Source organism: Carlito syrichta, unplaced genomic scaffold, assembly GCF_000164805.1.
Source record: "Carlito syrichta isolate Samal-C Ts95f unplaced genomic scaffold, Tarsius_syrichta-2.0.1 Scaffold306742, whole genome shotgun sequence".
In the NCBI taxonomy this organism is placed as follows: Eukaryota; Metazoa; Chordata; class Mammalia; order Primates; family Tarsiidae; genus Carlito; species Carlito syrichta.
This window is the reverse complement of record NW_007250838.1, coordinates 390383-406086: the sequence shown is the minus strand read 5'-3', so window position 1 is coordinate 406086 and position 15704 is coordinate 390383. Positions and strand designations below refer to the sequence as shown.

General features: G+C 43.1%; 1 protein-coding gene across 3 annotated transcripts in view; it reads left to right on the top strand.

The window, feature by feature from the left end:
- The first annotated feature begins 11981 nt into the window (after positions 1-11981).
- The window catches only part of ESR2 (estrogen receptor 2), a 66828-nt gene continuing 63105 nt past the window's right edge, over positions 11982-15704 (top strand). For 2 of the 3 annotated variants that reach the window (XM_008063319.1, XM_008063320.1), the window contains exons 1-2: positions 11989-12438; positions 15372-15544. In XM_008063319.1, the coding sequence (XP_008061510.1) occupies positions 12020-12438; positions 15372-15544 (592 nt within the window). In that variant the 5' untranslated portion in view covers positions 11989-12019. Of the gene's footprint in view, positions 12439-15371; positions 15545-15704 lie in introns of all 3 variants that reach the window. The other variant, XM_008063318.1, reaches the window with a different exon arrangement.

Below are 15704 nucleotides of genomic sequence, written 5' to 3'. Positions count from 1 at the left end.
TCGGCTGCTCGCTGTCGCCGCGGAATCCCGCGGGGGAGAAGCCCGCAATGTGGAAAACAGTACAAGACCCCCCAACAAACCCAACCCAAACCAACCCCGCCCCCCCAAAACCCCAAACCAGCCGTCTCGGAAACGACCGGGAGGACAGAAAATCCTTGCTTTGGTGGCGAGATGCCTTCATTCACGGCACCGGCAAGTTAACTTCGCTTAGGCTGGTGAGCTCGGGCTTGATGTGCTAATGTGAACGTCTTTCGTCATGATGATGACTGCTGCTACTGGGATGGTGGTTTTGCGGCGGTTTTCCCCTAAGGATCTGGCGGTGAGGTTGACTGCGTTTTGTGGGCCTGGGCAGGTGCGCGTGTCCCCGGCAGCGGCCGGGAGGGGCAGAGGTCTCGGCGGGCGTTCCCGTGCCGCCGCTCAAAGTGGAGTTGCTTCTCTCCCGGGGGAGCCCGGCCAGGCTGCATCGGGTCCCTCTTGCTGGCTGAAGAGACGTCCAGCTGTTGCTCCCTTCACCCGTGTTACTCGTGGTGCCTCATTCTTACTGGACGTCTACAGTGAAGTCAAATGAAGGTTATTTTTGTGAAAAACAAAACTTCATATTTGAGTAGATTTTTATTCAGGAAAATAAGGTTGGCTCCGTTTAACTTGCTTTTAAAAAAGCAGGTCTGTGCTCCGGTGTGGCATTTGCCACACTTTGAAGGAAAGATTTTTGCCTCGTTTTGTTATATTCCTGGTATTTACACAGGCTTTCCATCAGCTGTCTTTACTTTTGCTGTAAGTTTCTAAACTCACAACAGTTATTCTCCTGTGTGTGGGGAAAGATGTTTGTTATTTATAAACTGAACAAGGGAAAGGAGAGGTTTTTCTGGGAGTGTTGTAACAAGTAAACCGTAACTATGAAAAGAAGGTGGTCAACTTCTTCCTGGACTCCTATTTTTCCTGAAGAAGTTTTGTAAGTTTCTACATAAAGTCCAGAAGAGGGGATATTGTAAGGATCTGATCATTATAGGTGTTAGAGCACAAGCCTTAGGATTCCATTTTACATGCAAGCATTTAAAAAAATGAGTATCTAAAACATTCTTATTTCAAAAGCAGCCTCTTGTGACACTTAAGTCTTGCTCAAGACATATAAATCTCTGAAATCAGTTAAAAACACATTTAGGAGACATTTCATTGTGGTTCTGGGGGACGTGAATGAAGCTAATCACCCTTCATATTTCACCATTTACGTTTCTCAAAATTTATGTATATCCAGTAAAGGTAAATTTCATACTTTGATCCATAAAAATATAGCTTGCATTTAATAGGTACTGATATATTCAGTTTTAAGAATTAGGCATTGCAGTTTAATGTAATGATTCAGAATACGTCTTGTGATAACTGTAGTTGATGTTTTGAGTCTTTTTATAGAATATGTATACATAGAAAATAATGACATAAAATACTGAAGTCTGAACTTGAATCATTTACTGGCAAGTTTTTGCTACTAAGTCTAGACCCCTTGAGAAACTGTATGCTTGAATGCTGCATTTCATAATTTAGTATCAACACATTGTTTTATACATAATAGCATTAAAAAAATCAGACTCACTGTGGTATAATTTACATATGGTAAAATGTATCCTCTTGAAGTACTTCCCTCTACATCCTGACAGAGGCACACAGTCAAGACAAAGAAGGGTTCCATCACCCCAAAAGTCCCCTCTGTACCTCTTTGTAATCAAGCCCCCCTCTGGAAAATCACTTATCTGCTTGTGGATTTTATGGTTTTTCTCTTCAGCATGTTTTTACTTAGAAATAACTATCTTCCTTCACTTTTCTTGTTTCTCCCTTATGAGATGAATCAGATTGTAATATCTTTGTTTAATACCACAAAATACTGTCTAATACCATTTTGTTGTATATACTTTGGAATACATTGAGGAAAAGTAAAGCTGTTTGCAAATGCTAGACATTGGGCTTGTAGATTTAGTTCTTAGCAGATTTAGATTCCACTGTGGTTCAAGCCTTTGTGGTGTTTATCACTAATTATCCTGAACCAAAATACAAGGCCATCAAAAAATGTTATTTATATAATAGAAGCAGATTGCATTGTTTCTTCAAAATCTTGGCACTTGAAAGCTGCTTTTATTACACTTGGGGTTAAGAAAGTCATCTAAAATTACGTATTATCAAATAGTGAGGAGCGAAAGAGGGACGGAAAATGACAATCTGAAGACATTTAAAATACAGGGTAATTATGGTTGCTCCAGTTAAAATACTTCACAGGGGCTTAGGTCTGTGCCCAACGTATTTGTAGATGTCAGGATTTTTTTTTTTTTTTTAATTTCTGTGCTCATGGTTTGAAATCTAGACTCCCCTGCAGGATGGACATGCAAAATCTTTGAAAACTAGTATTTTTACTGTTTGATACAGTATTCAATTCAGTAAGGAGCCTGTTATAGGTAGACATTGTCGATAAAGATGTATGATGGGTATTTTTTTCTTTTTCCTTTGTGCTATGAAAAACAAGAACCTTTTATGCATGTGTGTATGTGTGTAAGTATGTAAGTAAGAGACGGGGGTCTCACTGTGTTGCTCAGGCTGGTCTTGAACTCCTGGACTCAAACAATCCTCTCACTTCATCCTCCCAAAGTGCTGGGATGATGGGTATGAGCCACTGTGCTTGGCCGAGCCTATCTTTTAAATATACAATTTACCTTGCAGAGAACTTCAGTGGATATGACCTAGGATGTGCAGAGTGACCAGTTTATGAGGAGCCAGCCAACTGAATAGTTGGTATTCCCAGCTGGAGCTGTCACAGGTCTTGACAAGGAAGGGCTTTCCGCAGAAAATCTTTGTGTGGATGTATTTGCAGCAGGGCAGGAGAGTTAGGGTCACCTGGAAAGACAGCTGATTAGACTTGTATGTTTCCTCAAAGCAGGACTGCAACATTTTGCTGGTAAATTGTTTTGTGTTCTACTGTCAAACGCAGGACGGGAGGAGTTGAATGTATTCAGTCTAACTTCTGGAATAGCCGTGTTGTCTTGAATCTCTTCACTCACTAACCCTGTCCCTGTCCCAGAATGAGTGCTTGAATATGGTCCAGTTTCTAAGAGTTGAGCATCGTCTACGACTATATTAGTTTCAGGAAGGAGTAGACACTTGCTGTTGAGAGACACAAGAGGACTGATGGCTTCTTTCTCCATCCCCGCCTAGAGTGTGGTAACCCAGGGCTGAGGCTTTGACCTTGTACCCTATTCAAGCCCTCAGAATTCTATTTCCTAGCCAACTAATGAAGCTCCAGTGGGCTGCTAAATAAGAATTAGCTTTTCCTCATTTTTGAAGATAGGTGTACATGTTCTTCAGAACTGAATGCAAATTAGTTATTAGTGATCAGTTCTATGGTGATTTGGGGGTGTTTTTTCTTTATTCCTAATTAATATTACATTGATGAAGGACTTCATATTTGCTTTGGAAAGGATGCATTTACAGCTAATCATTGCCAGACAGTTACTCACACACATCAAGGATGCTTTGTTGCTTGAGAAATACTTAAATCTTTTCCATGAAGTTCCTTCTAGTTTCTGCTCTGTGAGTGTGAATGGATGACTTCTGTGGGGCACACGAACGTGGGGTGTTTGAAGTGAACTCCTGGGGAAGTGTGATGGGCAGTCCTTCAGGTCTGTAGGCATGAAGGCGCGGCATCAGAAGTGTGTGGCATTTTGTTCTCTCTCTCTCTCTCTCTCTGTCACTCACTCTCTCACACATACTCACACTGCTGACACGCTACCAGATAGCCCAGCTATCTGGATGGATAGTATTTGATTTCCGTCGAACAGAAATTAAAAAATAGAATTAAGAGGCAGAAATATTCAGGGTGGCCATAAAGATATTTGAACTTAAATTGTTTGGAAATGCCGACAGTTTCTGGAAACACTATGGGTGTGTCCAGCGGCCTGCCACCACACTGGCTTCATCCTCCTGGATATGTAAGAATCTTGCAGAGTGCTTTCACAGACATCATTTCATTTAATCCTCAGAGCACCATGAAAAGGTGTAGCTCATAACAGGTCCCTGTCTCTGCTGAGAAAGACGAAGAAGCTCATGGGGTTTGTGTGGTTTGTCTGATCACCTGGCTTTCAGGCAGAGCTGGAACGAGAACCCAGTGTTCTTCTCTGTCTACTGGACCAGGTTATACATCAGAACAGACTTGGTGGTGGCTGACTCCTTATTCTTTAGCTAAATGTATAGATGTTTTGATAAAAATCAGTTCATTTAGGGAGTGTTTTACTGCTAATTCTTTTTATTTTTTTTTTTTGAGTTGGAGTCTCACTCGGTCACCCAGACTGGAGTGCAGTGGCCGCTCCCGGTCACCGCAGCCTCGACCTGCTGGATTCCGGCGATCCTTCTGCCTCAGCCTTCCTAGTAACCAGAATTACAGGCATGCGCTACCACGCCCAGCTGATTTTTTGATTTATTGTAGAGATGAGGTCTCGCTGCCCAGGCGGGTCTCGAACCCACGGGCTCAGGCAATCCACTCACCTCAGCCTCCCAAAGGCGCAGGACTACAGGCTGAGCCACCGAGCCCGGCTTTACTATTTCTTTTTCTTTTTTTTTTTTTTTTTGAGTCATAGTCTCACTCTGTTGTCCAGGCTGGAGTGCAGTGGCAAACTCATGGCCACTGCAGCCTTGACCTGCTGAGCTCAGAGGATCCTTCTGACTCAGCCTCCCAAGTAGCTGGAACTGCAGGTGTGTGCCACCATGACTGGCTAATTTTTTGATTTGTTGTAGAGGTGAGGTCTCTCCAAGTTGCCCAGGCAGGTCTTAAACTCCTGGATGCAGGCAATCCTCTCGCCTTTGCCTCTCCAAGTGTTGGGATTATAGGCATGAGCCACTGTGCCTGGCCTTACTGCCATTTCTAAGCCAGCCTTTCTCTTCTCTACAGAATCACTGTCAATATTTGGAATTTTTTAAAGTTTTATTTTTTCAGTTTAAAAGCCATAGTATGTTCCCCAGCCAGTATATTAGAACACCATGTATAATCCCATGTGTCCAAAAGTCTTTGCAACTGAACGCACACATGACTCAGGAACACAAGGGCTATTCATTGCACACGATACAGACCAACTGTTTTAAGTTATGGTGACTAATTATTAAAGAAGACTGATAGGCAAAGAAATGAATAATTCTTAAAATCAGGATGTCCAGGTACATGTTCTTTTGTTGATGAGGTGCAATTCCACACCGGGCCCAACTATTACACTCTTTTAGAGATTATTTTTCTTTGTTATAGAAAACATGCCGAAACACTGAGGGCATGATGCCATGTTTGAACATCCAAAGGATATGTTAGGAAAATTCTGTCATGCAGTGTTGGAGAAATTTTATCTTTTTGGAGTTCTTTACTTCAACCAGTTTATATATCTGTTTTAGAGTAGGACTACTCATATAACCAGAATGGGACAGGGCACGGAAGCTCATGCCTGGAATCCCAGCACTTTGGGAGGCCAAGGCAGGAGGATCGCTTGAGTCCAGGAGTTCGAGACCAGCCTGGGCAGCATAGTGAGATCTCATCTCTACAAAAAAAAAAAAAAAAAAAAAATTTAGCCGGGCATGGTGGCACATGCCTATAGTCTCCGCTACTCCAGAGGCTGAGGTGGGAGGATGGCCTAAGCCCAGGAGTTCCAGGCTGTGGTAAGCTATATGATCATGCCACTGCACTCCAGCTTGGGCAACAAAGTGAAATCCTGACTTAAAAAAAAAAAAAAGGAATGGGTTGTTTTATACTTTCCTAGACTAATTTTATAGACCTCTGGTAGAGAGACAACCACCCTCCTGTCAGTTTAAGTTCTTTCTCCCTTGGGGCTTAGTTTAAGAAGGAAAACTCTTTGCATTGGCTACTGAGTTACTAATTATCCAAAGTGCCACAATAAATAGTGTCCCGTGAATCCAGATACATATAAAAGAGATCCACACAAAATGCAACCTAGCCTTTTAATGACGCCCCAACAACAGTTCTCTAATGTTAATTACCATTGTCTGGGGGATGCATGGAAATTCTAAAACAGTTGATTGGCATTATGTGGACATGTGAGATCCGTATGTCTTAAGCAAAGTCGCCATGGCCCCGACTTTGAGTGCCTGGGTGGCATTTGCCAGTTGGTGGTGTGTGTCTGATGGGTTGCTTCAGCATTTTAGCTTAGGTGAAAATGAGTAAGGGGGTTGCTTCTCTGTCCCTCAGAGAGATATCATATTCATTTTAAGTTGTATGTTCACTTTCAGCTGGGTAAAAGGAAGTATTATTTCAAGTTCATGGATTTTCATGCGGCTATCCGTTATTATTTATTTATGTATTTTTTGAGTTGGAGTCTCTGTTGCCTAAGCCGGAGTGCAGGGGCATGCTCATGGCTATTGCAGCCTTGACCTCCTGGGCTCAAGTGATCCTTTTGCCTCAGCCTTCTGAGTAGCTGGGATGACAGGCATGCATCACCACGCCCAGTTAATTTTTTGATTTATTGTAGAGATGAGGTCTTGCCAACTTGCCCAAGCTGGACTTGAATCCCTAGACTCAGGCAGTCCTCTCGCCTCTGCCTCCAAAAGTGCTGGGATTACCGGCATGAGCCACTGTGCCCAACAGCTATTCATTACTTTGTGTCAGTAAAAGCTTTATGTTTTTAGGCGGCCTAACAAAAGAAAATGATAGCAGTGGTTTTCTGAGAGTGTGGTGTGTTGGCTGTGCTGAATTATTTATGCTGAAGTACTAACTACCTTTCTTTTGGGAGATGTAAAGTTGAAACAATATATGATTCAGTAAAACCTTTACTGACCACAGTGCTCATAGAATGTTTTTTTGGTTAAATCACTTAATTGTTTTTTTTTTTTAATTAATCGAGTATTAGCTTGAACGCTTTCATTCAAATTCTCATTAACAATTCACCGTTTTCCTGCTTCATAATTTCCTGAATATAACTTAATCTTCATTTGATGATGAGAATGTTGTATTTGTCCTTATATAAGTTTACATTGACATAGGATGGTGGCTCACACCTGTAATCCCAGTACTTTGGGAGCCTGAGGCAGGAGGATTGCTTAAGCCCAGGAGTTTGAGACCAGCCTGGACAACATAGTGAGACCTCATCGCTACGAAAAAAAAAAAAAAAGCTGGACGTGGTGGTGACACCTGTAGTCCCAACTCCTGAAGACGCTGAGGCAGAAGGATTGCCTGAGCCCAGGATGTTGAGGCTGCAGTGAGCCATGATTGTGCCCCTGCACTCCACCTGGATGAATTTGAGACCCTGACTCAAAAAAAGTTTACATTGAACAGTGTTCTGTATAAAGGACTTTAGTACATGATCACACTAAGCTTTTTTATTTGGTTGGGTGGCCCATCTTTTCTTATGCTTTTTCTTAAAAGTTCAGGGAATTTAAAGTTTAATTATCACCTCCAGGTTATATCTTGTATAAATACAGTTTGTCATGTATATTACCTTAAGTATTTTGCTCTCAATTGTTACAATGTCTGCCATTTAAATTATGTTGTTAATGTATGTTAAATGTGTTTTGATGAAATATTTGGCTGTATAGCTGTAACAGCACACCAAAATACAATCACTAAGGTACAGTATTGAAAACATAAGTACAGTGAGCAGGTGTCAGTGTAGGTCGATTGAATAGGAGAGGCTTCTTTTTTTTTAAGATTAGAAAATATAGTTTATTTAAAAAGTAAATGAGAGAGAGAGAGAGGAGATTCACCTCTGCAAGGTGGGGAAGGGGGCCAAAGCCATAGCTCAAAGAGCATGTGGCCACACCAGAGTCTAGTAAGGCAATGGCCTAGGAGAGGTTTTTTTCAAGACAGATTGAGGGATAAACACCTCTGGACAATAGTGTCAGTCCTGGAGCTGCCATCGAAGGGTTGCTGGTGACCTAATTACCAACTCCTGTGGTGGCTTCTATATTCAGCCACTCACTCTAACCTAGGTCATTCCCATGAATCTGTAAACGTCTTCAGTCATGTCTTTGAAAACCTTTCACTCATAAGTAAAATAGGGTCTGTACATCTAATGGAATATTATTCAGCCATAAAAAAGAAGGAAATTCTGACACATGCTACAACATGGGTGAACCTTGAGGACAATATTAGAACAAATACTGTGTGATCCTACTTACAAATATGTCGAGTAGTCAAATCTCTGGTCTGTCCTACCTCCTTACCTGGTGCATTGTGCATCACCATGGACTCATACTGCAAAGGGAAGAAGCATCTGTAATTTTGCTGGGCGTTGCCAGCCAGTTCCTCATGTAGGTTGTTCCATTTTACACTCCTACCAACACTGGAGGAGAGAGTCCCTGTTTATTCCTAGCCTCACCAAGAGTCTGTTGTCAAATGTGAATTTTTGCTGAACGTGATTTTTTTTTTTTGAGTCTGTATCTTACTCTGTTGCCCAGGCTGGAGTGCAGTGGCATGCTCATGGTTACCACAACCTGCTGCGCTCAGATGATCCTTCTGCCTCAGCTTCCTGTGTAGCTGGGACTATAGGCATGCCCCACCATGTCTGGCTAATTTTTTTTATTGATTGTTTTGTAGAGACAGGGTCTTGCCAAATCGCCCAGGCTGGTCTCCAACCCCTGGGCTCAGACAGTCCTCCTACCTTGGCCTCCCAAAGTGCTGGTATTACAGATGTGAACCACCACTGACCCTGCTGAACATGACTGAGAAATGATATATCAGTATTATTTTATCTGTCTTTTATGAATAAGGTTGATCATTTTGTGTGTTTTTAAGAGCCACCTGCCTTCCTTCTTCTGTGTTCTCTTTGTGTCTTTTGCCTGCTTTGCTAATGCATTTTTCGTCTTTCATAGTCATGTAGGAGTTATCTCTATTTACTAGAGAGATTTGGCCCCTTGTTTCTAAGTCGAGAATGTTTTTTTTTCCCCCAATTTGTCATTTTCTTTTGAATTTTCTTGTGGTGTTTTTATAATATGTACAGATTTGCTTTTATGTACTGAATATACTGGTCATTGAAAAAAATTATTCCCAGTTGTCCAGCCATGGTTGAGCAAGTTTTCCCCACCCCAGGTTATGAAAAGATTTGCCTGTGTTTGCTTCTAGCACTTGCCCAGTCTTCCTCCTCCTCCCTCTCCCCTTCCCTACCTCTCCCTCCTTCCAGTTCTCTTTTAACACTTTGATCTCTGAGCCACTGGAGTTTATTCTGTTATATCATGTGGGATATGGGCCCACTGTTCTTTTTCCAGTGGCTACAGTGTTATCCATTGCTTTCCCAGTGATTGGCTTTCTATCATATACCAAATATATACACACTTTTGAGTGTTTTGATTTTCTCTTTCTTTCTCTCTCTCTCTCTCTGTCTCTCTCTCTCTCTCTGTCTCTCTCTCTCTCTCTTTCTTTCTTTCTTTCTTTCTTTCTTTCTTGTTGAGGTTTTACTCTGTTGACCAGGGTAGAGTGAAATGGTACCATCGGGGTTCACTGCAGCCTCGAACTCCTGGGCTCAGGGGATCCTCCCACCTCAAATTCCCGGGTAGCTGGGACTATAGGTGCACACCACTATGTCTTTTTTTTTTTTTTTTGTAGAGAGGGAGTCTCCTTATGTTGCCCAGGCTGGGCTCAAACTTTTGGACTCAAGTTATCCTTCTGCCTTGGCCTCCCAAAGTGCTGGGATTAAAGGTCTGAACTACCGCACCCAGCTGGATTTTCTATTTTTTGTTTTCCTATTTTATGACTGTGGCAGTCTGGGTCCAGTCAGGAGATAGAAACCATACAGAATGTTCAAGGGGATGTTTGATGGAAATAATTACGAAGTAATCTAAGAGATTAAGTGTGAGGCATCAGGAGACTCGATTCGGTAAGCAAGGGCTGAGGGAGAGTGCTCAAGAAAGGGCAGACTTAGAAGAGGGGGGGACCTCACTGGGGAAGGCCAGCCCTGGTAGCAGAGTGGTGTGCTGGTTTACCAGGCGGAAGCTGGTCCAGAATTGCCGGGCGAGCAACAGGCCACCTCTGAAGGGTCAACAGACAGCGGGTGATGAGCAACAGGTGGCGGAAGTGTGCAGTGGAGTCCAGGCGCCTTTGGGGGGCAGGCCTTCAGAGACCCCAGGTTGTGCAGGATGGCGAGTCTTGCACAATGAATGGCTTGGCGACGTGTGATCATCTGGACAACAGGCTGGACAGGTAACTGCGGGATGGTTAGCATCACGCAGAGTCTGCAGGGTTGTTCTGGGCAGCAGGAGCCTCAAACTCACACTGCGCTTCTCTGCAGGGCCAGAGATTACAGCAAGCCTCTTCCTCCTGCGGTGTCCCTCCAGCGCCCTCTACCGAGGAAGCTTACCATTGTGCTCACTTTAAAAGCCTAAAAGAATTCCGTCATTTGTCCTAAATTGACCCGAACATTCAGAAGTGAGAGGCAGGCTGGGCAGGGCGGCGCATGCCTGTAATCCCAGCACTTTGGGGGGCTGAGGATTGCTTGAGCCCAGGAGTCTGAGATCAGTTTGGGAAACATAAGTGACACCTTGCCTCAAAAAAAAAAAAAAAAAAAAAGCTAGGCGTGTTAGCACACCCCAGCTACTTGGGAGGCTGAGGTGGAAGGACCACCTCAGTCCAGAAGTTCCAGGCTGCAGTGATCTGCCGCTGTACTCCAGCCTGGGTAACAGAGTGAGACCTTGATGGAAGGAAGAAAGGAAAGTAGGAAGGAAGGAAGGAAGGAAAGAAAGAAAGAAGGAAGGAAGGAAGACAACAACAAAAAACGGAGAGACAATAGATTAACATGTGCTAGTACCCATTGTTTTTTATTATTAGAAGTTCATAGTGTTTTGGAATATCAGTTAAGGCTAGCCTTGCTCATTGATCTTTTCTTTTATGGTTTACTTGGTTATTCTTGCTTATTCTTTCCATGTGAACTTTCGAATAAACTTACCTAGTTCCAGAAAAAATACTTGCTGACATTTTCATTTAATCTTGTGTTTGCTAATTTTATTTATTGTTTTTTGAGTCGTGGTTTCACTCTATCACCCAGGCTAGAGTACAGTGGCATGACCATGGCTCATTGCAGCCTCAACCTCCTGGGCATAGCCTCCTGAGTATCTAGGGCTACAGATGCATGCCACCTCACCCAACTAATTTTTTTAAAAAAATATTTTATTTGAAAGATGTGAGGTACAATTCAGGATTAGGTATACAAGTGGACATCGACAGGTAAAGTTTGGGAATTCCTTTGGTCCCCACTTTGCCTGGTTTGAGATCGGGTACCCTTATTGATTTTTTTGATTATTTTTTGATTATTTGTAGACACAAGGTCTTCTTGTGTTGCCCAGGCTGGTCTTGAACTCCTGGGCTCAAGCGATTGTCCCGCCTTGGCCTCCCAAAGTGTTGGAATTATAGGCATAAACCAGTGCGCCAGGCTGATTTTTTTTTTTTTTGAGTTGGAGTCTCACTCTATCGCTCAGGCTGAAGTGCAGTGGCACACTCACAGCCACCCCAGTGTCGACCTGCTGGGTGCCGGCGATCCTTCCACTTTAGCCTTCCAAGTAGCCGGATCTACAGGTGCACGATCCCACACCTGGCTAATTTTTTTGATTTATTGTAGAGACGAGGTCTCGCCAAGTTGCCCGGGCTGGTCTCGAACCCGTGGGCTCAGGCAGTCCACTCTCCTTGGCCTCCCAAAGTGCTGGGATTACAGGCTGAGCCACTGAGCCCAGCCCAGGCTAATTTTTAAACAGTAGTCTATAATGAATTCTTGTGGTTAAAAAAATTCTTGTGGGTAACAACAACAACAATAACAACAAAGCAATAATGAAATGAAAGAGGTAGAAAGTAAAAGTTCCATGCCTCAGTTTCCACTCCTCTGAAATTAACTTTCTTATATACATCTTTCAGGGTGCATTTGTAATCCTATACGAATGTGTGTATTTTTTAAAAATAGAAATGTTTGAATTAATTTTAATAGTTACCCTCAGCTCTAACTTAGCGATGTCTTTTGTTTTTCTTTACAGCCATTATACCCGCCCATGGGTCTTTGAGAACTTTATAATGTCCCTTTGTGCCTCTTCTCGCAAGGAGTTTTCTCAACTGCTCCCTATTCAAGACATGGATATCAAAAACTCACCTTCTAGCCTTAACTCTCCTTCCTCCTACAATTGCAGCCAACCCATCCTTCCCCTGGAGCACAGCCCCATCTATATCCCTTCCTCCTATGTGGAGAACCGCCATGAGTATTCGGCTGTGGCATTCTATACCCCTGCGGTGATGAATTACAGTATTTCCAGCAGTGTCAGTAACTTGGAAGGCGGGTCTGGGCAGCAGACAGCTAGCCCTGCTGTGTTGTGGTCAACTTCTGGGCGCCTCTCTCCTCTAGCGATCCGCTGCCAGCCGTCACATCTGTATGCAGAAGCTCAAAAGAGTCCTTGGTGTGAAACAAGATCGCTAGAACACACCCTACCTGTAAACAGGTAAACGCAGACTTCATTCTGAATTATAGTTCAAGGGCATGCCACAAATTGCTTTATGATTGAGAAGAAAGAGAGATACGGGATCTTTACTAGTCACGTAGATTACTCAGAGCATCCCAAAACATATGACACCTTGTTCTGTTCTGATGTTCTAGACCTCATTAAAAAGTTGTGCTTGTAGATAAGTGTTGTGGGGGGAGGATTTGCTATTGTGGCTACTGTCTTGATATAGTAAAGACTGAACTTAAATGACTTTTCTTTTGATGGAGGTCTTTGGGTTTGAAAAATACATTTTGTTTTACTTTCTGGTTAGAGTCTTCTTACAGTGAAATCACACAATGTGGTGCTCATGACAAATTGTTTCCAGGATAAAATAGTAGCAATATAACAACTTAAGTGAAGTACTAGACACATGAAGCCTCAAGAGACAGATAATTGGCACAAGTATGTACATAATGAACTCAAATGATAATATTTTATGAAATCAATGGGAAGCTATTTAAATGCAGACTTCAGTTAAAATTTCCTGAAGTTAAAAAGAATGTATGTACTGTTTGAATGCAAGGTAATGGGTGCATTATTTCAGTCTGATTTGTAGTATTTTTACTGCTAGTTATGGAACTAGAGAGAAGGCATGGCATGGCAGAGGGAGAAAAATAAAATTCTGAAACAACAAAGTACTATGTTAGACTGTATAGCATATTGGAATGCATTACTTTCAAATGTTGTCCTAAAACTCAGAGGAAGCAATATTACACCATAAATTTTATTTTTCTTCTTTTTATATTATTGGCTGGGTGCAGTGGCTCACACCTATAATCCTAGCACTTTGGGAGGCTGAGGTGAGAGAATTGCTTGAGTCCAGACTGGGTAACAGTGAGACTGTCTCTATTAAAAAAAGAAAAAAGTAAAAAACATTATTTATTGGTAAACTAAAAAAGAAGATAATATAAAAATCATGAATAACTTTTTAAAGTAATATTTTGTATTTAACCTTTAAAGAAGGAAATCTTTTTTTACTGAACATGAATTCTGATGAAAGTCCTGCTAGTATTTGTGCAGATTAAACTACAATATAATTATTTTCATTTACAAATCAATAATAGCTTCACCATTTTCTTTCTTTTTCTTTTTCTTTTTTTTTTTTGAGTTGGAGTCTCACTCTGTCGCCCAGACTGAAGTGCAGTGGCACGCTCCCAGCCACTGCAGCCTCGACCTGCTGGGCTCCAGCGATCCTTCCGCCTCAGCCTTCCAAGTAGCTGGAACTACAGGCGCGCGCTACCACGCCCGGCTAAATTTTTTTGATTTATTGTAGGGATGAGGTCTCGCCAAGTTGCCCAGGCGGATCTCGAACCCGCGGGCTCAGGCAGTCCACTCACCTCGGCCTCCTAAGCCCGGGATTACATGCTGAGCCACTGAGTCTGGCTACCATTTTCTTTCTTAAGGAAATGTGTGCTGGCAAAATCAAGAAATATCCAGATGTGGTTTTGGTTCCCCTCCCATCCCTTGTGCCACCTTCTAGTCTCTGTTCCCCCACGAACCTCTTGCCCTGTGCTCAGCATTGGGCCTCTGTTTCCTTTAGTGTCTTCTCAGGATGGGCACTTGCTTGCATGCATGCGCTCTCTTGTGCACTTCCCCCCAACCTTCCCCACTTCTCTCTTCTTTTTTCTCTCCCCCTCTGTCTTTTCTTCCCTTTCTCTCCTCTCTTTTTTTTTTTTTTTTTTTTGAGTTGGAGTCTCACTCTGTCACCCAGACTGGAGTGCAGTGGCCACTCCCAGCCACCGCAGCCCCGACCTGCTGGGTTCCGGAGATCCTTCCGCCTCAGCCTTCCAAGTAGCTGGAATTACAGGGCGCGCGCTACCACGCCCGGCTGATTTTTTGATTTTAGTGTAGAGATGAGGTCTCGCCTGCCCAGGCGGGTCTCGAACCCGTGGGCTCAGGCAATCCACTCACCTCAGCCTCCCAAAGGCGCGGGATTACAGGCTGAGCCACCGAGCCCGGCTCTCTCCTCTCTTTTTAAGCAGAGTACTGTATAACTGTATAGTATTCATCTTAAGATAACTTTTCTTTTTTTTGAATTGGATCATCTGCCCAGGCTAGAGTGCACTGGCACAAACATGGCAGCCTTGACCTCCTGGGTTCAGTTGATCCTCCTGCCCCAGCCTCCCAAGTAGCTGGGACTACAAGGCTTGTATTACCACGCCTGGCCAATTAAAAAAAAATTTTTTTTTGTGGAGATGAGATCTCACTATGTTGCCTAGGCTGATCTTGAATTCTTAGGATCAAGCATTCCTCCCACCTCAGCCTCTCAAAGTGCTGGGATTACAGGTGTGAGCCACTGTGCCTTGCCAAAGATAACTTAAAATCTGCTTGTCACTCCTCTTCAAGTTATTTTTAATCTAGACCTTTATCTGAAATTGCAGAGTGAAAGATTTTTGTCCTCTAATTAAATGGGAACCTCAAATGTCTGATGGTCTGCTGGGAATGATTAATATTTGGAAGTGGATATGTGAGTTCAGGCCCCTCTGTGCAGCACTGATGAACCAGTAGCTACAGAAGGCCACTGCGTATCCTGCTAGTGGCTCAGATCTGTGGGTTAGATTCGATCTGGCCACTTCGTTCATTATCCTCAGAGATGGACCCCACCCCGTGGCTCAACATGCCTTCTCTGGTTACAGTGCTCATCAGCACCGTGTGGAGGGATGTAAACTCACCCACCACTTGTAAACATCAGTCATTCCCCACAGAGTGACTCTTTGTAGATCTCACATTAATACCAGAAGTTGTGCTCTATGAGAGTTTCTGGATATATTTACCATGAGCCCTGGAGGGCAAAGAGATTAAATTAAGCAATGTTCACGCTATTTTTTCCTAGAAAGTCCTTCCTTTCCCTCTTATGCTCCTTTAACATGAATATTTTCTTTGCTCCCTAGGGAGGTGCTAAAAAGAAAGGTTAGTGGGAGCCGTTGCACCAGCCCTGTCACTAGTCCAAGTTCAAAGAGGGATGCCCACTTCTGCGCAGTTTGCAGCGATTACGCGTCGGGATATCACTACGGAGTCTGGTCGTGTGAAGGATGTAAGGCCTTTTTTAAAAGAAGCATTCAAGGTACAAGAGTATTTTTAACTGCTTCTTTTGTTTTCCACTTTTGCTTTCAAACAGTTTTGCAGAGATGACTTGGCAGGGATTTTGCCATCGTATGTCTGGTGCACAAAGTCTTTGATGAGCAATTCAGGGGATCCTGTGTCTGGGAGTGCAGGGGTGGGTG